This window comes from Danio rerio, chromosome 24 (assembly GCF_049306965.1).
Source record: "Danio rerio strain Tuebingen ecotype United States chromosome 24, GRCz12tu, whole genome shotgun sequence".
In the NCBI taxonomy this organism is placed as follows: domain Eukaryota; kingdom Metazoa; phylum Chordata; class Actinopteri; order Cypriniformes; family Danionidae; genus Danio; species Danio rerio.
In genome coordinates this window covers 6,855,667-6,878,878 of record NC_133199.1, presented here as the reverse complement: position 1 = coordinate 6,878,878, position 23,212 = coordinate 6,855,667, and the positions used below count along the sequence as shown (strand labels likewise).

Below are 23,212 nucleotides of genomic sequence, written 5' to 3'. Positions count from 1 at the left end.
TGGTACATTTGTTTAAATACTTTTTTAATAAAAAATATTCATTAAATTTCTTTTTAAAATAAAAACACACTGTCACTATCTGCTAAATAAATAATAATTAAATAAACATTGGTCTCGTAAGTAATCAATGCTGTTTTATTACAATGATATAACACACCATTTTCAAATAAATAAATAAAAAAATAAAAACCAGCAAAGTGAGTCTACAGTGAATGAAATTCTGTTGTGCTGAATGTTTCTGTTCTCCAGTAATGAGCAGCATGACTTCAATTTAACATGTAACTCATGTGACTCATGTGAACGAATGAAAAACACCATTCATAGAACCAAGACTTTTAAACTACGACACATCTATAAATGTTTATGAGAAATATGTCTTATTTTAATAATCAAAACTTTCAGGACACACCCCTTTATGTTCAGTGATGTAAAGTGGGTGGAGTCACAACATCTTGTGCTCACTCGAGAAGCATCAGTTTAATACACAGATGTCCACCGACATGGCAGCTGACCAGAGAAAAAAACCTGGCGTTGTGGTAAATATAAGTTTGACAAATTATTGTTTTTAAAGTCTTAAGTGTTAATTAATACTGAGATGATTATGTTTGTTAATTTTGAGTTCTAAAAAAATACAGTGGGTCTATTGTTTTTATTTTATTTTGTCTGACATATAGATTAAAGATGGCTGGACGGGTTACAGTTTGGAGTTGTTTAATTATCCTGAGCATTACAAGGGAGATCTGGAGTGTGTGTACATCCCTCATGGAGTCATCATGAACAGGTAAACATTCAGTTAGAATCTGTGCTAATCAAAATTAAAGTTATACAGGAAATATTATGAAAATTGATAATATTGTGTTTACTTGTATATGTTTTTATACAGTATGTCTCCTGTTTTACTTTAATGTACTACTAAAGTTAATTTCAGGTGCATGGTGGTGTTGGTGGTGGTGGGGGAGGGGTTTATATAGTGTTTGTATACACAATTTTCAAAATACATGATGGAACTTGTAGTCATTTTCCTTAGTCTCAATATTACCTCCTAGGTTTTCTCTAAAATATAAGACATTTAATAGCAGAATATTACAGAATAGCTTAAAATGAACATGACTGTAGATCATCAGATCATTTGGATATATTTTATTATAGTTCAAACTAAGAATTCTGCATCAACCAAAAAGGATTAGTACTAATTTTAACTCAAAACCTGCTTTTAAATGTAACAATTAACAGGAAATTACATTGAGTTAAACTGGATATTTTAAAGAAGAAATATTGAAAAGGGATATTTTAAAGAATGTTAAAAAAGCATTTTCTGTAAAGCCTAATCCAAAAAGTTGTATTTACTTGTTTCAAAATTGTTTACCGCATAGCTTGATTTTAAATGATAGTACTTTGGCACAAAACGATGTTTTTTCCAAAATAAAAAAAATACAGCGAGGGGGTAGAAATCAGGTGCCGTGCGATTTACTTCCAGAAGGAAGTTGAAATTGGGGGGCACGTAATTAGAGATGTAAAGCTCAACTTTTCGATCTAAGGTGAAAAATCTAATCTGTTGGAGACGTCCAATAGATTTACAGGTACCGAAAAAGTCCACAGAGGGGGGGGTGATCACTAAAATGGGGAAGTCCCAGAGTAAAATGAGAAAATATGATACATTGGTGTTTTTGAAATATGGAAAAACTGTCTTTAAGCTGTTTTCATCTATTTTTATATTATTTGTTTGTCTTTTATTCATGTTTATGCAAAGAACTTTGAATTGCCAGTGTGCATGAAATGTGCTATATAAATAAATTTGCTTTGTCTAGTCTTAAATGACTGTAAAAGTGACATATGAGCATTAGAAAGTATGTTAATATGATGATTTGTTAAACAAATTGAGAAAGATTTGTAAGTAATATTAATGTTTAAAATGTGTACTTTCTTATTTATGAATAAAAAGTTCTTCCACAGCATCAATCAATATTGATAAATGTTGTTAAATATATGTGTGTTCCTTTCGATTGGAGTACATAACTATTTTAAAAAATGCTGTACCGGTGTCTGTTTTTTTCAATCTGTTTGTCTGCTTGTTTTATATCTCGTGCTTTCTGAGCTCAACAGTCACATTCCCTACACATTTGGGTTAATCTACAACCTTGCACATTAACTTCATGTGACCCTTAAATCTAATTTCTGAAATCACATGATCACCTCCTCAGTTCACCGCATTCTGATCCGATGTGATTTGTAGGATCGAGTGTCTGGCCAGAGACATCCTTGAGGACATCGGACATCATGACATGATGGTTCTGTGTGTCCTGAAGGGTGGATACAAGTTCTGTTCGGACCTGGTGGAGTCCATCAAAGCTCAGAGCCGCAGCACCAACAGCAGACTGACCACCAGGGTGGAGTTCATCCGCTTCAAGAGCTATCTAGTAAGGAGACAAAAAATAAATCAATAATTATTTCAGGGAGGCATGGTGGCGCAGTGGGTGGCGCTGTCGCCTCACAGCATAAAGGTCACTGGTTCGAGCCTCGGCTGAATCAGTTGGCATTTTTGTGTAGAGTTGGTATGTTCTTCCCTGTGTTGCTCCTGTTTCCCCCACAAGTCAAAAGACATGCCCCATAGAAGAATTATAAGTGTGCATGGATGTTTCCCAGTACTGGGTTGCAGCTGGATGGGCAATCGCTATGTAAAACATTCACTGGATAAGTTAGCAGTTCATTCCAGCTGTGGCGACCCCTGATGAATAAAGGGACTAAGCTGAAGGAAAATGAATACTGTATACAACAGCTATAATGTAAACAAATTGCCCATTACTGTACGTTTTCTACACTAGTTCACTACTATAAGTATACTACAGTATTTATTACAGTTTAAGAGTTCACTATTGTTAATATTACAGTATGCTGTAGCATTCACGTGCTGTAAATAATATGTAGCCTACAGTAATACATTTTACTATAGTGTGGTTCAGAAAACTATAGTATTTACTACTGTATATAATTATTTATGTTATTGTGTGACAATTTTTGCAGGTAAATGAGTTTATTTAAGATATTAAGTGTTTTAAAAGAAATTGACGCAAGTGTTGATGAATGGGTTGCCTTCATTGGCTATGATCAGCAGGGGGCGCTTTAATGCTGTGTAATTTTGCACATTTGCCCGAAGCAGTTGTTGGACTACTTGGATGTTGGAATACTTGAAACTTGAATTATTAGATAGGATACACAATTAACAAAGACATTTTAACAACACATTCTTTATTCACTGTCGATTCTGTCAAGATGAGTTTGTTTACCTTTATGGTTTAACAAAATGGCCATAAAAAGTAGCATGTACGTCAGGGAACCTTACAGGTAATTGTTTCATTCTACAACATCGTCAGTTTCAAAGAATGTATTTCTCTTCACCTGACATAGGATTAATACTGGTTCATAATTCTAGTTTTACTCTTTAAGGATAGAATATATATATTTCACACTAGCTATATCTGGAGAATATAATAGGCCTAAATGGCTTTGTGTTATGACTGTAGAGTTTGTTATTAATTAAAAATCATACAATACACTATCATATGATCTACTCTCAGTACACATTCAGTTTCAGTCTTATATGAAGAGTTCAGATGCAAAAACCTCTAAGTGCCATCTGAAATTTTCTCCTAAAATAAGCCTTTTTCTCATACTATTGATTCAGTATTTTCACTTTTATGGCAAATGATGTTATTTTCATTGCTTTTAACATGAAATAACTGAACATGAACTTAAGAGGCCCCAAAAAATACTTATTCTAGGAGAAAATTCCAGATGAGGTTAGAGGTTTTTGCATCTGAACTGTTTGTATGTTGAAAGTAAGGGAGAGTGGGGGTAGTTGAGCCACTTTTAGCTATTAACTTAACTTCAGGATGTTTCCTTTTAATTGGAATGATGATAATGCATTTTGGACAAACTGTTTTAAAGATTTGACATAGTGGTCATGCCACTCAATTTGCCCCAGGTTAGGGGTAAATTGATCTGAGCCAGTGGGTAAACTGACCAGCCTTGGGGTGAGCTGACCATCTCACTGATATATATAGCAAATTATATAGCAAATTAAGTACATAATTTATTATTATTATTAATTAATTATTAATGATTTAATTATTATTTTTTCTTTTAAACTGATATGCATTTTAGTTAAAAGACTAAGTCTGGTTTAAAAATTAGACACTATTATTTCAAAACATTTTACATTTAAAGATGCTGTTCAAAATACAAGACAATGTGTTGAGGCAGTTTGTGTTTGTGATTATTTTACACATTAAAAAATACTAACATTCTAATTTAAAGTCTTTGTAAAGTCTTTGAATATCCATAAATACTTTATTTGTAGACTTGGTTGTTTTGATTAATTGGTTCAAAATGGCTGATTAACTATGACATTTTTGAAGTACTATGTATTAATATTAACTGCTGCTTCTTGAGAATGTGTTTTGTGTACATTATTGATGTACAGTACACTCACTGGCCACTTTATTAGGTACACCTGTCCAACTGCTCCTAACACAAATTTCTAATCAGCCAATCACATGGCAGCAACTCAAAGCATTTAGGCATGTAGACATGGTCAAGACGATCTGCTGCAGTTCAAACCGAGCATCAGAACAAGAAAGTCGATTTAAGTAACTTTGAATGTGGCATGGTTGTTGGTGCCAGAGTGGCTGGGTATTTCAGAAACTGTTGATCTATCGGGATTTTCATGCAAAACAATCTCTATGCTTACCACCCCGAAAAAAATAAAATATCCCGTTACTGGCAGTTCTGTGGTCGCAAATGCCTTGTTGATGCCAGAGGTCAGCGGCCAGACTGGTTCGAGCTGATAGAAAGGCAACAGTAACTCAAATAACTAATCATTACAATCAAGGTATGCCAAGCTTTCTGCTGCAACATTCAGATGGTAGGGGCAAAATTTGGCATCAGTAACATGAAAGCATGGATCCATCCTGCCTTGTATGAACGGTTCAGGCTGCTGGTGGTGGTGTAATGGTGTAAGGAGTATTTTCAATGAGTCAACTGTATTCGAATGGCCTTCACAGTCACCAGATCTCAAATCAATAGAGCACCTATGGGATGTGGTGGAACGTGAGATTCACTTCATGGATAGGCTGCCGACAAATCTGCTGCAACTGCGTGATGCTATCATGTCAATATGGTGCAAAATCTCTGAGGAATATTTCCAGTACCTTGTTGAATCTATGCCATAAAGGATTAAGGCAGTTTTGGAGGCAAAATGGGGTCCAACCTGGTACTAGTAAGTGTACCTAATAAAGTGGCCGGTATGTGTATGTGCAGTGTATGTTTATTAATGCAAATAAATACAAGCCTGCATCTATTTTTGAGATATATTTCTGTATATAAACTAATATGAATTATATATAATTATAAATAAACATTGAGTATTGTACGTTATATGTGTTTATTTATATACTACTTTAATCTACCAATATAATGCGCTCCATTAGTACTCTATGTTGTTTATGCTTTACTTAAACACACAGCGAGAATCCACTAAGAAAACAATAAAAGTCAAGCTGAATGTCATGGATGGCTGAGGCTTCATAGTTGGTTGTTCTGCTGAATCTTATGGGCCCCTGAGGAGCCTCGAGTTCATCATCCACCAGCTCTATATTACTGAACTGACCCAGAATGTTCATCTCCAGCACAGAAGAGCCACTTCACCCCTTCACAGATGATCAACTTGACCCTGAGCAGAAAAAATGACCCAATTATCTCACAGACAAACGCAGCCTCTGTTGGGTGTACAGCCGCGGATTGTTTGACTGTATGATCATATGTGCTGACAGGGACCACAGCAGGAGCCTTTTTTAACATCTGCCTCTGGGTTTTTCACTCTTTTACAGAATGACCAGTCCACTGAAGATCTGCATATCATCGGGCCAGACGACCTCTCCATGCTGAAAGGGAAGGTCTTGTACCTGATTTTTTTTTACTCATAAGAAAGTATTTGTATGTATTATTAGTGGCCTATTCACATCCAGGATGATAGTGAATCATATATGCCCATATATATATATATATATATATATATATATATATATATATATATATATATATATATATATATATATATATATATATATATATATATATATATATATATATATATATATAAAATAAAAAAAATAAAAAAATAATACTATTTATTATTTATTATTATTATTAATACTAATAATAATCTCTTTTTATATATATATATATATATATATATATATATATGTATGTATATATATATATATATATATATATAGATATATATATATATATATATATATATATATATATATATATATATATATATAGATATATATATAGATATGTATGTATATATATATATATATATATATATATATATATATATATATATATATATATATATATATATATATATATATATATATATAATTTTTTTTTATTAATAACCGCACAATATTTCCCTCTGTGCAGGTAAAGTTTGGGTGTCATCTTGGATAGCACACACTCATTTGAAGGTCACACTAATAATATTACACGTACTGCATATTTCCACCTGCGTAATATCACTCGTCTCCGCCCTTCTCTCACAACCAATAACACAGCAATTCTTATGCACGCATAAGTTACTTCACGTCTTGACTACTGTAATGCACTTCTTTCTGGACTTCCAAACTTATTCGTAAACTCCAACTGGTTAAGTACCATGCAGCTCGTGTCATCTCTAGGACCCCATCTCACGAGCATGTCACACCACTCCTCCATCAGCTTCACTAGTTTCCAGTAAAGTATCGTATTGATTTTAAAATATTACTTCTAACTTTCAAGGCACTTCATAATTTTGCTCCTCAATATCTCACCGAACTTCTCCATATCTACACCCCTTCTCGTACGCTTAGATCAGCCAACAACTCCACCCTGGTACCACCTCGCTCTCGACTGAGCACAATGGGAGACAGATCCTTTAGCTCTATAGCTCCTCGGCTATGAAACTCGCTTCCCCTAGATCTAAGGTGCAGTGATAGTCTTCACACATTTAAATCCCGTCTAAAGACCCAGCTTTTTAAGCAGGCTTTTCTTTAACGTTTTTTTGTTATGCTTTTTATCATGTACTTTTATATTCGCTATTGTGTTTTAACCTGTTTGGTCAATGATTGTTTTAGTAATGTTCAATTTGTTTTAGCTTGGCTGTTGATGCTTATTGTAAAGCGACCTCTGTGTGTCTTGAAAGGCGCCATTTACAAATAAAATAAAATTTTCAAAAATTCCAAAAAATAAATATAAATAAATAAATATAAATAAAAATCCAATAAAATATCCAATAAATAAATATATTTATTTATTGGATATTTTATTGGATTTTTATTTATATTTATTTATTTATATTTATTTTTTGGAAAGATTTGGAGATGCCATTTAAATTTGCTTAACAAATAAATGTACTTGAATATTTGTCCTTGGTCGATCTCATGCACACATCATTTTAGCATACAGTGTTGTGCATGCAAAATATTTAAATGAACTTTTTGAACGTTTGTCTTATAAACTATTTACAGTTTTATTAATATCAGACATGTTTTAATCAAAGTAGGTTTGGTAATAGTATTCTGATGATAACTTGTTTTTATACTGTTTTTTGGGGGTGTTTTAAGTGTGATGCCTTCTCTAAAGTCTAATACGTTCTCTGTTTCCCCTCTGACATGCCACACAGAACGTCTTGATTGTGGAGGTAAGACATTGTTCATTTATTGTTATCACAAACAAAGGAAAAGAAAATATATTTAAAAGATCATAAAGACGTAACAAGACTGCAAAATTGAACTCAAATATACAAATGCAAGAGAGAAATAAACAAAGATGGTTGTGGACAGGGTAGTCTGGGATTTGTCTGGAAAACAATAGAGTAGAACGGTATTTTCCTTTCCGATCAGATTTCACATCAGACATTTTCCAGTTTGAAATCACCCATGCAGATCATTCCCTGTGCTGCGCTGCATTGAATAACAGCGCTGCTGATCCGTTTTTCCATAACTTTGGGTTTTGTTAAATGTTATTAAACTCTCATATGAAGTCGTATGACCATTTTTGGTATTTGCTCTGTGGTTCATAACACTGTATTAAAATGTACCACTTAAATGGCATATTATGCTTGATATACATTTTAAACATTTAAAGCTGCTAAAATACATTGCAATAAGCTGAGTGAAAATTGAAAAAAACAAAGCTTTTTCTGCAATTAGCAATAAAAATGTATTATAAACAGTGAAATCTTAAAATGTTTTGTTTAGCATAAATGTGCTATGGAATCAAGCATTCAAAGCTTGAGGTCAGGTTTTTTTTTAATTAATTGATCAATAAAAAAACAGATTTTAATTAATTTAATAATTAATGAATTGATTAATTAGTTTATTATTTATTAAGTTTGTACATTAATTATATAAGAATTGAACACCTTTATTATGTACAGGTACATTACATTGACCATTTATTATTATATTAATGGGAGATGAGACTCTGTTTGGTTTAATGAAAATGAAAATTTCTTCCAAAACACACTCATAACTAACTAAGAGAATAGGGACAACCCTATTAGACTATGCGCTTGGTCCGTCAAAAGTTTTAATTGGTTAATTAATTAATTTGATAAATATTATTTTGATAATGAATTAATTGATTAATTAGTTTCATTATTTATTACGTTTGTACATTAATTATATAAGATTTGAACACCTTTATTATTTACAGATACATTACATTGACCATTTATTATTATATTATTTTTGACCATTATTGCTTAAAATAAATACTCTTCTTTTTCAAATAATGTTCTTTTGAGGATGAGAAACCCTGCGCACATGTTGCTCATTACACACACAAGGATGTGCAGCAGCACACAAACATCTTTAAATATAAAAAAAAATTTATAAATGTTAAAATGTAAAAGATTATTATTGTCTACATAAATATAAAAATATCTACATGTCATAACGGATGCATTTAACCATAAAGTTAGCCCACCTACATATTTGCAATAATGACAAATGGTATTTGCTAATAATTTGACCAATCGTGCCATATCAGTGTCAAATCTATTTCCAATCGTATCAGTGTCAAATCCATTTCCTTGCAAGTGACGTGTTCAGTTTTTCCGCTAACAATGTCAGCCATGTAAACGGAATGTGTCATGGCATAATAGTAACTTGCTCATTGACCATTTCCACGCTAATGCCATTTAAAGACGCATATTTTTCTCTCTTTTTTGGCCTTCTGTCCACACCATGATGCCATTCAAAGGAAATGAAATCTGAATTTGAATCCAAAAAGGATACATTTGAAAACGCTGTTTTTAATTGGGACTGTGAAAATGGAGGCTTTCAAAAACAATGACGCATTTTAGTCATGTTACGCAGTCATGTGACCAATTCAGTTAACATAGTGGACGACATTGTAAAACAGATGTTTTGGATGCTGTCACTTCTGACAGCTTTATTAAAAATAAATAAGAGTTTGTACATGCTCCATATGTCTTCAAAGGACATGGAATGTTTACTAAGAGATGTTTTTCAGCGACGGAAGCAGACGACACTTGTGACATTTTGGCGCAACGTTTTCAAGTAGTAAACATCCGGCGGGTATGATGCAGACAACAGTGTCTTACACCTGTGCGCATGCGCCATACTGAACTAAAACGTTTTCAGTTGTTTTAGTGTGGATAAAGGAAATAATTGAAAGCAATACTGTAGATATGGAGCGTTTTTAGACGCCGTTTTTGATTTTATCTGGATTAATGTACACATAGCCTTAAAGGGAATAGGAGATGAGCTTCTATTTGGTTCAATGAAAATTTCTTCCAAAACACACCTATAACTCATTAAGAGAATAAGGACAACCCTACTAGACCATGCGCTTGGTGCGTCAACAGTTTTTCCCCTCTTTAAAATTGCAAAAGTGCCCACACTCACTCCTGGAGGGCTGCTGTCCTGCCTAGTTTACTGTAGCTCCATCTTCCTTCAACACACCTGTCTATCAGTTTCTAGTATATCTAGAAAGAGCTTGATTAGCTGGTTCAAGTGTGTCTAATTGGGGTTGGAACTAAACTTCGCAGGACACCGGCTCTCCAAGATCGAGTTTGGGCACCTTTGTCCTAAGTGCACTTGCGACTTGATCCTTAGACCATTCACTTATATCATTAAAACAGAGCCCTATATCTCCATTCCAGTGTAATCCTATACATCAATGCATTCATTTTCTGCAGGCGATAGTGGACACAGGAAAGACCATGAGAGCCCTTTTGCAGCACGTGGAGACTTTCCAACCCAAGATGGTTAAAGTAGCAGGGTGAGATGAGAGAGAGAATTACATTAAGACGATGCATGAGCTGAAATCAAATCATGCTGTCTGAGAGTGGCAGATCTTGACATTTTCATCATTCTGATTTAATCGAGGTTGTGGGTGTTTGGTTAGTAGTGTTAATGTGTCTCCTCGCTCAGGCTCCTGGTGAAGAGGGTTCCTCACGGCGCGGCAGAGCTTCCAGACTGTGAGTAAATCAAGGGTGCTCAAATGCTACTTCCGCCCTGCACAAATGGGCCGTGATGAATCAGAATATCACACGGCGGATGGAGTGATTATCTTTATATAGCTGTGATCACGTGATCTGGTTATTTGTGTTTCTCTGCAGATGTTGGATTTGTCATTCCTAATCGCTTTGTGGTGGGTTATGCTCTGGACTACAATGAATACTTCAGGGACCTCAATGTAAGATGATTTCCATTTTTTTTTTACTATTTTGCTTTAGTTGTATTTAGCTTATATACTTGTAACTCTATGAGCTTTCAAATAAGTCATTAGGATGGAATAAAGGCACAATATTTCTTTGGTCACAATATCATGGCAAAAATCTATTCATCTATCCATCCGCACAGCCAGTCTCCACAAACTTTTGAATCAGTTCTGGTTCCTGACAGTTTTTCCATTTTGTTTTGTTTTATTCATTCATTCGTTTTCCTTCGGCTTAGTCCCTTTATTCATCATGGGTCGCCCCAGCGAAATGAACCGCCAACTTATCCAACACAAGTTTTAAGCCTGGTTTATACTTCTGCATCAAGTGACCGGCGTAACCCATGGCGCATGCAACGCGCGTAGCTGTGCATTTATACTTCTGCACGCTGTCTCTGTTGGTCTGCATTAACACTTCTGAAACGCTAGTTGGCAGAGAGGTGTAAATGTTCCTCTGTGTCGAGTTTCTTCACTGCTGTTTGCTTTTCCTGAACACTTCCGGGATGTACAAGTGGCTCAAACTCACTCATTTTGTGGCAGGAACCGGCGGACGTGCAACAACTTTAACTATGAGGTAAACACAAAACAAAACTTTCCATCCAGAGCTCCTTCACGGGACTCCACACTTGTAAACAATCGCTCCATCAGGCTCGCACCATTCACGCGGCTCTCGGTCCCGCCCAGACTCGTCAGCGCTACCAAGCCGACCAATCACAGAGCTTGTGTTACGCGTTGTTGCGACGTGTAGTTACTTTTTCTGAGAGGTGCACGTCAGCGATGCCGACGGCCACGGCGAAGGGCTATGCGAAAGTAATGCAGAAGTATAAATCAGCCTTTACACAGCAAATGGCCAACCAGCTGCAGCCCAGTGCTAGGAAACATCCATACACACTCAATGCCAACTGACCCAGCTGGGGCTCGAAACAGCCACTATTTGAGGCGCCACTGAGCCTTATTTTATTTTATTACCAAAACATTGCATTTGTTACATAATATTCAGCAAGTATTAATAGTGTGTTGGATTGTGTTTTTACTTTTTATACAACAATAGAGTTACTTTTTTTCCTTAGCACCTTTCACTTAATAATAAAAATAAAAATATACTTCTAAAAAAATCAAGAAATGGGTTTTAATATTGTAAATACTACAGTAATAGTACACAAATAAAACACAATACAATAAAGAGTTAAATGTGAATGTGTTTCTGACAGTCTTAAAAACAAAGGAATCATGAAAATATGCACATTTGCATTTTTTATTTAGTTTTTTATATATCATTGATGATTTTATTATATATTTTTTATTGATTTTGTTTAGTCTTACTCTCTATTGTAACAATGGCTGTGTTTGGGACAAGGTTATAATAGTTTAGCATTTTTAAATTAATATATATATATATATTTATATTATTATTATATATACACTACCTGACAAAAGTCTTATCGTTAATCCCAATTGTTAGAGCAACACATAATAACTTAGGTTAGTTGATCATTTCCAATAAATCATCTGTTGAACTGCATCCCAATCATCACAAATACTGCAGAAGACCTATTGGAACCCGCATGCACCCAAGATTCTCACAGAAATCAGTCAAGTTTGGTGAAGGAAAAATCATAATTTTGGGCTACATTCAGTATGGGGGTGTGCGAAAGATCTGCAGAGTGGATGACAACATCACCAGCCTGAGGTTTCAAGTCATCTGTGCTGCCCAAATACATTACAAACCACAGGAGAGGACAAATTCTTCAGCAGAATAGCGCTCATTCACACACTTCAGCCTCCACATCAAAGTTCCTGAAAGCAAAGAAGGTCAAGGTGCTCCAGGATTGGCCAGCCCAGTCACCAGACATGAACATGATTAAGGATGTTTGGAGTAAGATGAAGGAGGCATTGTTGATGAATCCAAAGAATCTTGATGAACTCTGGAAGTCCTTCAGGAACACTTTCTTTGCCATTCCAGATGACTTTATTAATAAGTTATGTAAGTCATTGCAGAGATGTATGGATGCAGTCTTCCAAGCTCATGGGAGTCATTCACAATATTAAATCTTTTTTCCACTGCAGCAGGACTTTATATTCTATACTGAACATTATTTCTGTTAAGTGACAAGACTTGTGTCTGAGCAAAGTCAGACCTTACTGTTCTAATTAAATCATTAAAAATCAAGGCATGATCATATTTTATTTTGTTAAAATAAGTGTAATCTAGAGGCCTTTGCCTTTCATATAAGCCACTTCTGATACCAAATGATCAACTAGAAGTCAAGTTATTATTTGTTGTTCCTAAATCTTGGATAGGCGACAAGACTTATATATACACTCACAAGCCACTTTATTAGGTACACCTGTCCAACTGCTTGTTAATGCAAATTTCTAATTAGCCAATCACACAGCAGCAACTCAATGCATTTAGGCATGTAGACATGGGCTGCGTCCGAAACCGCCTACTACTCAGTAGGTAATGCATTTGAATTTAAACATACTACTCGGCCGTTAGAAAAGAACGTTCTATACAGTATGAATGTGAAAAGTATGAATGAAGTTCGGACGTACTACATCCGCCATTTTGTCATAACCACGTGACCTACCTGCGTCAATTGCGTCGCTTTACTCCCATTCATGAATTCGCTCGCGGGGCATCATGGGATAGCGCAGCGTGCATGCGATGCGCACTCCAGAATCTCGCCGGAAGTAGTAGGTCATCCGGGTACTTCTCGCATACTGATTTTCGAATTCTATGAATTCGGACATACTACTCGGCTCGCATACTGATTTTAGCGTACTATATAGTATGGAAGTATGCGGTTTCAGACGCAGCAATGGTCAAGACAATCTGCTGCAGTTTAAACCGTCAGCATCAGAACGGGGAAGAAAGGTGATTTAAGTGTATTTGAGTGTGTCATAGTTGATGGTGCCAGACGGGCTTGTTTGAATATCTCAGAAACTGCTAATCTACTGGGATTTTCACACACAACCATCTCTAAGGTTTACAGAGAATGTAAAATAAAGAGATAGCAACTGCGTGATGCTACCATGTCAATATTGACCAAAATTTATGAGGAATGCTATGCCATGAAGTATTAAGGCAGTTTTAAGGCAAAAGGGGGTCCAATCCGGTACTAGTAATGTGTACCCTATAAAGTGACCAGTGAGTGTATATATATACATACGTTTCAAATGGAGTTTGACTGGCTATGTTTGTGGGACATCAAAACACAGCACAACAAACTGAAATCATAACCAGTAACTAAAAACTGTAAATGCTATAAAGCTGCATTAAAAAAAGCCTCTCCACCTCAAAGCTCATCAAACAGCATTATATAAGAGATGAATCTCAGTCATCTGAACCTTCAGCATGAATGTCATTGCGTTGAGCAGCACTTGGTGAACATCCAAATGAAATCTGGCATGCAGAACAGCATTCGTCTTTCCTAGAAAACTCTAATCATCCTCACCCATCACGTGTACAATCCTCTCCTTAAGCTGTAAATGTGATGGAAAACATCTCTCGGTCAGAAGCAGAAGCAAACATTTCTGCCGCGTTATTTTTACAGTCTTATTTTCTGCTTTATTTATCACTTGACTCATGTGAGCGATGTGTTCCCCTTCACAGCACATCTGCGTCATCAGTGAGACGGGGAAGCAGAAATATAAAGTGTGACGAAGCTCCCTTCGAGAGGAATGGACATTTATATTACCGTAACAGATGAAAAGCTCGCTCTGACACAAGATTACTGTGTTCTCCAATCAGAGATCTGATATCTGTAACTGACATGCTCAATTATCGTTGAAATATTATATAATTTGTTTTGCATGTATTGGGTGAAATCATATCGCAATACTAAAAACATGATATGATGTGGAAAACAGACTTTCTCTGATTGGTTTTAAATGCTGTATTCGTGTAAGAGCCCAGCTGTTCATTTGGGAAAGAATGACTTTTTTTGAGAGACCATCTATGCACTGAAGACATCGTATCCATTCCAAAGCTTACATCATTCACTTACTGTATGGATTCATCCATCCATGCTGCTTTTTACAATGCAAACTGTATAAAAGTAGGTTTTCGGAGATCAGCAGAAAAACAAAACAGTAGAATCAGTTAACCCTTGTGTACTGTTCAAATTAACTCCCCTTTTATTATGTTGGTGGCTGTTTTTTCCCTTTTGACTTCCATTATATTGACATTAGATTTGATTGCGAAGACATGAATGCATATAATCGTGCAAACTTGACTGTTGGTGGTTTTCCCTGTTGGGAAGAGGTAAAATGTGTCATTTTTACTGTTGATCATCAGTTGGCAGCATTAATCCTTTACATAGGCCTTTTTATGTAGTTCTATAGAGTAAAACGGCAGATTATAGTGTGTGTGTGTGTGTGTGCATTAATACACTTACTATGTTCTGAGAGCTGAGCTGCTTATTTGGATTTTCTCAGGCCCCCTTTACATTATTACGTTTTAGTTTTAAAACACATACGTTTCGCTATGGTTATGTCTTCCGTTCACACTACCCCAGAGTTTTCGAGCCCTGATAATGGAGTGTTTTGAAAACGCTGAAGAGGTCATTTGGTTTTAAAACGCTGCTGCTTTGTGTCAGTGTGGATTGGGGAAAGCTGAGACATCTGAAAACAGAGACGTGGCTGCAGACATTCGCATCTGATTGGAGCTTTTTCTGAATGTCAACCATTCATTCATCCATTCATCAATTCACCAACCCTCCCATTGATTTATTTATCCATTTAGTCATCTTACCACCAGTCCATACACCCAAGCAATCACACACCCATCCTACCACCATACAATCCATACAAACAACCAACCAATCCTACCGCCTGTCCAACCATCCATCCTACCATCCATTTACTGTACCAATCCTACTATCTATCCATCTACTCACACATCCTACTGTCAATCCATTGTCAATCCACAACATAAAGCAGTTGTTTTATAGTATTGCCATCAAGACTGGGCACAGATTTGATGCTGTAGTGGAAATGCACTATAATGGTACAACGGGATCCATCCATCCTACCATCCATCCATCAATTAACCAATCCTATCATCTATTCATTTATCCATTTAGTCATCCTACCTCCAATCCATACACCAACCCACGCACCCATCCTACTGCCAATCCAACCCTCTATGCATTCATCCATTCACCAATTCTACCATCTATACATCCACCCACCCTACCCCCAATTCAATCATGCATCCTACCATCCATCCACCAATTCAATAATCCTATCATCTATTAATTCATCAATTTAGTCATCCTACCACCAATCCATACACCCATGCACCCACCCATCCTACCACCAATCCATACAAACAACCAACCCACCCATTTTACTATCCTACCATCCATGTACGAATCCTACCCTCTATTCATTTGTCCATTTAGTCATCTTACCATCAATCCATACACCCATCCTACCACCATTCCTTACACCCACCCACCAACCTATCCTACAACCAATCCATACAAAAAACCAACCATCCATCCTACCATCCATGTACCAATCCTACCATCTATTCAGTTATACATTTAGTCATCCTACAACCAATCCATACACCCATGCACCCACCCACCCATGCTACCACCAATCCATACACCCACCCATCCTACTTCCAATCCATACAAACAAACAACCAACCAACCCATCCTACAACTTGTCCAACCATCCATCCAACCATTCATTTACCAATCCTACCATCTATTCACCCATCCTACTGTCAATCCAGCTATTCATCCATCCTCCTATTCGACCACCCACCTATCCATCCATCTAATAACCAATCCTATCATCTATCCATTCATCCACCCACTTATCCTTCGACCAATCCAACCATCCAGTCATTCATCCATCCATCCATCCTTCCCACTTGTATTCGGTTCCAGAAAGATAACACATGTATTTGCATTCAAGTAAAAGTGTGCTAAACAGAGAACATCTGAACAGCCTCGAATAAAGATGATTTATTGAAATATTTTATTGAAACTTTGGCTGGTTCCTTTTTACCAGTCTGGCCTGGGGTTTGACCTTTTTGTCAGAGTACAACCAGACAAAAATAAATGACATAAGGATTTGATTTTCTTTACAACACTTGATGGTTATCTAACATTTCAGACAGGCAATAGTTGTGCTGGAAATTTACTGTACTAATACAGAACTCAAAGCTGATGTTCCCTGAGAAACTCATTTCAGCTCATCTGCTTTAAATATGCTGACTTACAGCCAATCGGCTTGAAACGTCTGCCTCGTTTATTCAAGTAATAAGTAGTTTAAAAAAGCTGCTAACACCTCCAATAGTGTTAGATAACACAACTCACTACAACATATTAGCGATTGCAGTCATACTTAACACCAAATCTGAACCATTTTGCAGGATTCCATTAGTATTTCCACAAAAAAAAAGAAAGACTTTTTGTATTTTGAGAGTGATTTTTGAATCTGGTTATGATATTGTCCTGCACGGTTGGTTGAAAGTGTGGAGTGAGGGCTGTTTGTGCCTCACACCGAGCTTTCCATGATTCAGTCTGGGCGCCAGCCGGGTACAAATGCCAACAGCCGCCATCTGCCATCAGTTACTGCACCTCATGACTGGAGAATGCAGCGCTGCACTGGAGATGCAAAACATTTCATTTCATTAAATCAGTCAGTGGGTCATAACGGCGCATTATTATTATTTGTCCTACAAAAGATTGTGAGGCTTATTTGTGTATTTAATGACATGACGAAAATGATTTACTATTGGGTTTTCCTAAATCACATCAATACAAAACACACGGAATACAACATTTGGTAGTTTGCACAGAAACTCTGGCACGATTGAAAACCGACATTTGGCATTTGCCATGACTGATCAAAGGTTTGGCTATAGCCAGGGCCGCGTCCATAGAGGCGACCTAGGCGGTTGCCTAGGGCGGCAGTATAGAGAGGGCGGTGTCTGCGACACCTCCCTTACCATCTGCGTCCTCAGTTATGTCCGTGACACCTCCCCCGCGTCCTCAGATATATTCGCGCATAGACGATAGAATAGAGAGGGTGGCGTCAGCGTCACCTCCATCAGCACCCACGTGTCCTCAGTTAGTCCGCGCAAAGGGCGGAAGAATAAAGAGCGCAGTGTCTGCGACACCTCTCTCCCTCCTTCCCTCAGCACTTGAGCGTCCTCAGTTATATCCACGCATAAGGCGGCAGAATAGAGAGGGCGGTGTCCTCCAGTCCGCGACACCTACCTCCCTCCCTCCCTCAGCACCCGCGCATCCTCAGTTATATCTGCGCATAGAGCGCCGGAAAAGAGTTCCGCGACACCTCACTTCATTTTCATAACCGGTCACTTTCGTTTTCACATTGGGGTTGAGGGCGGCGTGATCGTCTTCTGCCTAGAGCGGCAGTTCAGCTTGCTCCGGCCCTGGCTATAGCAGCTCGGCCATGTATTGTATAAAGAACCTGTTGAGCTCCTGACAAACAGTTTTGGTAAAACCAGGTGAGGTGCACATGTAATTCTAAAGTGAGTTGGGCAGCTGTGGCTTTATGTTTTTATGCTATGGACAATGTGAAACATGTAATGTTCTCTGATGAGTCCATCTTTAGTGTCTTTCCCACATCCAGGAGAGTTACGGTGTGGAGAAGCCCAAAGAAGACTTTTGTATGCCCAGAGCTTGAAAGATCAATGTGACCATGTTTCCTTTTGAGACCATTTTTAATAAAATATTAGATATGATTGTGCAAAAAGTTTCCTACCATTACATTTCTTTCTCACAAGACCACATTAAAGGTTCCATGAAGAGCTTTAAAATGTGATTTCTTTTACTCCAAATTTGACACAATCTCAACTGAAACATAAAGACAGGGTGGGACATAACGAACAGCCAATAGCGCTTCATTTCTATAACAGCTCTGCCAAAGAGAGTGGTTAAGATAAAGTGCATCAAATGAGAAGCGTCTTGAATGGGCCAGGACATGTCAGATACTAGAGAGCTTTTGATTGGTCAGATGATTTGGTGGGAAACTGAAGTATGAGGTGATGTCAAAAACATCATCCATTTTGGCAAAAGTGACAAACTGCAAGCTTTGAATGTTTATTTCTTTTAAATGTGTGTCAACAACAGTGATCGGCAACTGGTGTGAGTGAAACGGCATGATGGGATTTGTAGTTCGTTAGGTGCCATGCTCAGTACGGTCGCCCTATAACACTATATCACAGCAATTTGTCATTTTTTATTTAGTGGCTAATTTGTAGTAATCTGTGCAATATCATTCGTACATTTTAGTATGATGCTCATCCCCCAATGAGATGTAGGGTTAAGGCTGTCTTAATAAAAGTAACATCACGTTGCAACAACGTGTATCGCAAGCTTTGTGATTGATCGGCTTGGTAGTGGTGACAAGTGTTAAAAGAAAAGTTAAGTACAGGTATGGTTTTGATCACAGACACAGTACACCAGGATTTTGAAAAGGGTTTAACTTACATGGTGTTGTATCAAAAAAAGTTCAATCTAAAGCGAGTTTATGTTGTATCGCGTTGCTGTTCTATACAATACAAGCACACAGGCCTAAGTACAGGTGTTGTGGGCTAATGTAAGTGAAGGACCAACAGCGCTCTTACCTCCAGCTAGAGTTTCCAACGTATAGCTGCAGATTACTGAAGAAAAACACCTCTTGTTCATTTAATAAAGAGGCATTTTAGGTCTATGTGACAAAACCGACAAAGTCCCTCTTTGTTGTGTTGGCTGTGACTCGCTCGCCCTTATCAAACATCAGCACTTAGGAACGGTTAGCTTACCTAGCCGATAAGCGCTCCGCACCTCTGTGGGAACCTGCAGATCCTCTCCCAGCAGCACCAAAGCCAGATCTGCTGAATGACAGACAAAGAGATGGATGAGTTTCTCATGCCGGGTCTGCAGATACAGCATCACCAGAGGAGCGACAAAAGTGTACAAAAGACACAGTAAGGAAACACTGCAGCTTCACATTAGCCATGGGACTCGGGATACAGTTTCATCTCTCAATGGATGCCAATGGCCTGGTTTCGTGGGTTGACCCAGATGATTTTTGTTGAGGCTATATGTTTGATTAATGCAAGTTGGCAAAATAAAATTAAATGGAGAAAATTATATTTTGGCATTTAAATACATATTGACATTCAGTTGAAGGCAATGCTATTAGCCCAACATAAAGGCAACAATATTAGCAACATAAATACATTGTATTCTTTTTCAAATGTTTTCTGAAGTTCTGTTTAGATTTTTTAGATTTTTGAAGCAGATTTTTGCAACACATGTTGAAACATAATAGTTTTTATACCTCATTTCTAATAGCTAATTTCTTTGTCTTTTTTCAAAAAGACAGTACACCATATTTGAGTTATTTTGTAACGTATTCAGCTTTTTAAAGGCTTTTCTAGGTTTATTATGCTAGTTTAATTAGGCAAGTTAGTGAACAGCATTGGTTATGTGGTTATGGTTGGTTATGGTTATGGTTATTATGGTTATATATTATATATATTATATATATTACATATATATATATTATGTATATATATATATATATATATATATATATATATATATATATATATATATATATATATATATATTTATATATATATATATATATATATATATATATATATATATATATATATATATATATATATATATATATAGTTATTAGCAAAAGGATTATTAGCCCTCCTAAATTATTGCATGAAGAAGGCTATTAATATGATTTGACCTATGATTTAAAAAATACTTTTATTCTAGCTCAAATAAAACAAATAAGATTTTCTCCAGGAGAAGAAATATTATAGGAAAGACTTAAAAAGTTACTTACTATGTTAAACATCATTTGGGAAATATTTGATAAATATCGCAATGGGGATAATAATGTTAACCTTAATTTTTTGAAATATAAAAAGTATGTTAATAAAATAAAAATGCTTTTTTTTTTTAGCCAAATAAAAAGAAATATGATTTTCTCAAGAACACAAAAATACAAATAAGGGGGAAATAATTTGACCATTTTAATTGTTCTATCAAAACTCATTTTCCAAATATCTGAAAAAATTAAATTTCACTGGAGGGCTAATCGTTTTGCCCTCAACTGTATGTCAATATATAGGTGATTTATAAATGTTTAATTAAAAATTTTAAAGCCTTCTATCATCAGTTTGGGTTCATGCTTGAAAATGATGCGTTATAATGCATATAGTTTGTCAAGACAAGTTTGGGTTTAGACAATAAATAAATAACTACATAAATAAATAAATAACAGTTCTTAAAAAATGTCCCATCTGTGTAGCGGTGACAGTAAAAGGATTAAGCAGAAACAGTGTATCTCAAAGATAACATGTCAATAAACCAATTCAAGCGTTCACACATTTTTTGAATTCTTTCAACAGCAGAGCCCTTTTATGAGTTTCCACAAAGAGCTGAAAGTGCTACAAAAGACATTATTATGGTTATAAACTGTTAAATAGTCTCTTTTAATTTATATAATAGTGTATGCATTTTACTATTATTAGCATATTATTAAATTCATTTTGATTCATATTAATATAATTGACTAATTTATCAGCATTGTCTTGTATCTTCTATAAGCTCTCATATACGGTTTAAAAAACATCTCACATGAAAAATTATAATAATCATACTTTAAACAATACGATCATTCAATAATAATCATCATCCAACATTTTTGGATGTCAATGTAAATACAAGCATCTTATTTAGAGTGAAGAAACACATAAACCTGCTAAATTACTAAATATAAATGTATTTTTAAACATTTACATGTACTCAAAGCAACCCACAAATGAGGAATTTCATATTTTACCCACAGAAATACTTTTCTTTCTTTTTTTAAAAACTGTTTTCATTCTAGATTCATATATATATATATACACTTTTAATTAGGCTTATGTATAACTCTTGTAAGCATTGCATCACTAGCAAATGTATATAGTTTTAGCTCTTTCTGAAAGTAAATGATTTAGGGGAGAAAAGCTGGTAGCTGGTTATGTATAAAATCACAACTAATGTACATCAAGTCCTAAAGAGTGGAGAGCAACATATAAAACGTTTATTATATACAAAATATTACTAGTGAAAGTATTATTGCTGCTGTTTTATCAACTAGGATATCTAACAAAATGCTAGTAAACCTCGCATTGTCTTTGTCAATAGTGCACCAGGCCTCTAAACAATAGGAGAAAAGCCGTGCTTTGAGATTCAGCAGTCTTTTATTTCAGAGCGGGTCACAAGAGTTGTCCTATTGTTCCTGAGGCATTGTGGTGGAAAGAGGCAAACAAAACAGTGCCCTCCATTGCTTTTGTCCTAAAAACTCCACGCTCTGTGTCGCTATAATGGTGTTTGAGACTTGAAATGTTCTTAAATCTCAGAAAGATTCTGTTGGAATGTTGGAAATATTGTTACAGTTTGTCTGATTTGTGACTAGCAGGTTATCCTGAATGTGAAAGATTTGGAAGGGAGTGTGTGCAATATGAGTTTCAAAAAATAGCCTAGCTTAGAATATAATTAAAACTTCATATAAAGTTAATAATAAATATTGTTTGCACATAAAATGCTGTGGATAATAAAAAAAAACTACTTGTGTTTTTTTTTCTGAAATAAACAGAAAAGAAAATGGCTGTATGAAAATGTTTATCCATTAATTTATTTAATTTTGGGCTTAGTCCCTTTATTAGTCAGGGCAGGGGTCGCCACAGCGGAATGAACCGAAGGAAATGTTTATACTTACCAAAAAAGTGTAACCTAAAAAAGTTGTGCAATACACTCAAAAAAATGACCTTTTCTGTTTGTTCAAAAACTACTCATTTAAAGTTAAAACAACACAATTGCCACACAACTTAATTGTTTCATGTTTAATCCACTTAAATTTGTAAAAAAAATATTAAGTTAACGTAATGGATTTGTGTTGGAACAACATGAAAGAATTAAGTAAGCCAGCATTCATGACAGTGTTTGAGTTTCAAAAAAAGATATATATATATATATAGCTTAGAACAGACCCATAGCCACCCCTCGCTGACAAAATCCAGATATGGCCCCTATATGAGCTTATTAGTCCCACATTTGACAATATGCCATCATAAATTGTGAAAATAACCGATAGAAGAAGGCTTTAAGACGCATTTCATTTTTATTTATTTAAATTTATATATTCTGACTGAGGAAATGAGCTGGCCAGTTTGTACAGGCTACAGATTTAAAATGTTTTAGTTGGTTTTTAATAAGTTTTAACAGATTCCTAATAGTTTTTTTTTTTTAAATAATGCATGATGATAAATTGTTTTTTTAAAAATAAGCATTTTTTCTCTTTATTCTCTTTATTTTATCTCTTTATTTAAATGTAAAACTATTATCTCATAACATTATTTATAAAACTGTAA

The 23,212-nt window shown here is 35.7% G+C and overlaps 1 protein-coding gene across 1 annotated transcript; it reads left to right on the top strand.

Moving 5' to 3' along the window:
* The first annotated feature begins 479 nt into the window (after positions 1-479).
* On the top strand, positions 480-16,797 carry prtfdc1a (phosphoribosyl transferase domain containing 1a). The gene is made up of 9 exons (XM_002666592.6): positions 480-536; positions 675-781; positions 2,234-2,417; positions 5,886-5,951; positions 7,727-7,744; positions 10,271-10,353; positions 10,506-10,552; positions 10,694-10,770; positions 14,408-16,797. The coding sequence occupies exons 1-9, from the start codon at positions 489-491 to the stop codon at positions 14,453-14,455; spliced, it is 678 nt and encodes a 225-aa protein (XP_002666638.2). The 5' UTR covers positions 480-488; the 3' UTR covers positions 14,456-16,797.
* Positions 16,798-23,212: the final 6,415 nt, after the last annotated feature.

What these genes read in the sequence shown, in the direction of transcription:
- prtfdc1a (XM_002666592.6), top strand. Translation starts at nt 489, where the DNA reads ATGTCCACCGACATGGCAGCTGACCAGAGAAAAAAACCTGGCGTTGTG. An exon ending in TCCGCTTCAAGAGCTATCTA is followed by an intron (nt 2,418 to 5,885) that starts GTAAGGAGACAA and finishes ACTCTTTTACAG; the next exon opens with AATGACCAGTCCACTGAAGA. An exon ending in AATACTTCAGGGACCTCAAT is followed by an intron (nt 10,771 to 14,407) that starts GTAAGATGATTT and finishes TCCCCTTCACAG; the next exon opens with CACATCTGCGTCATCAGTGA.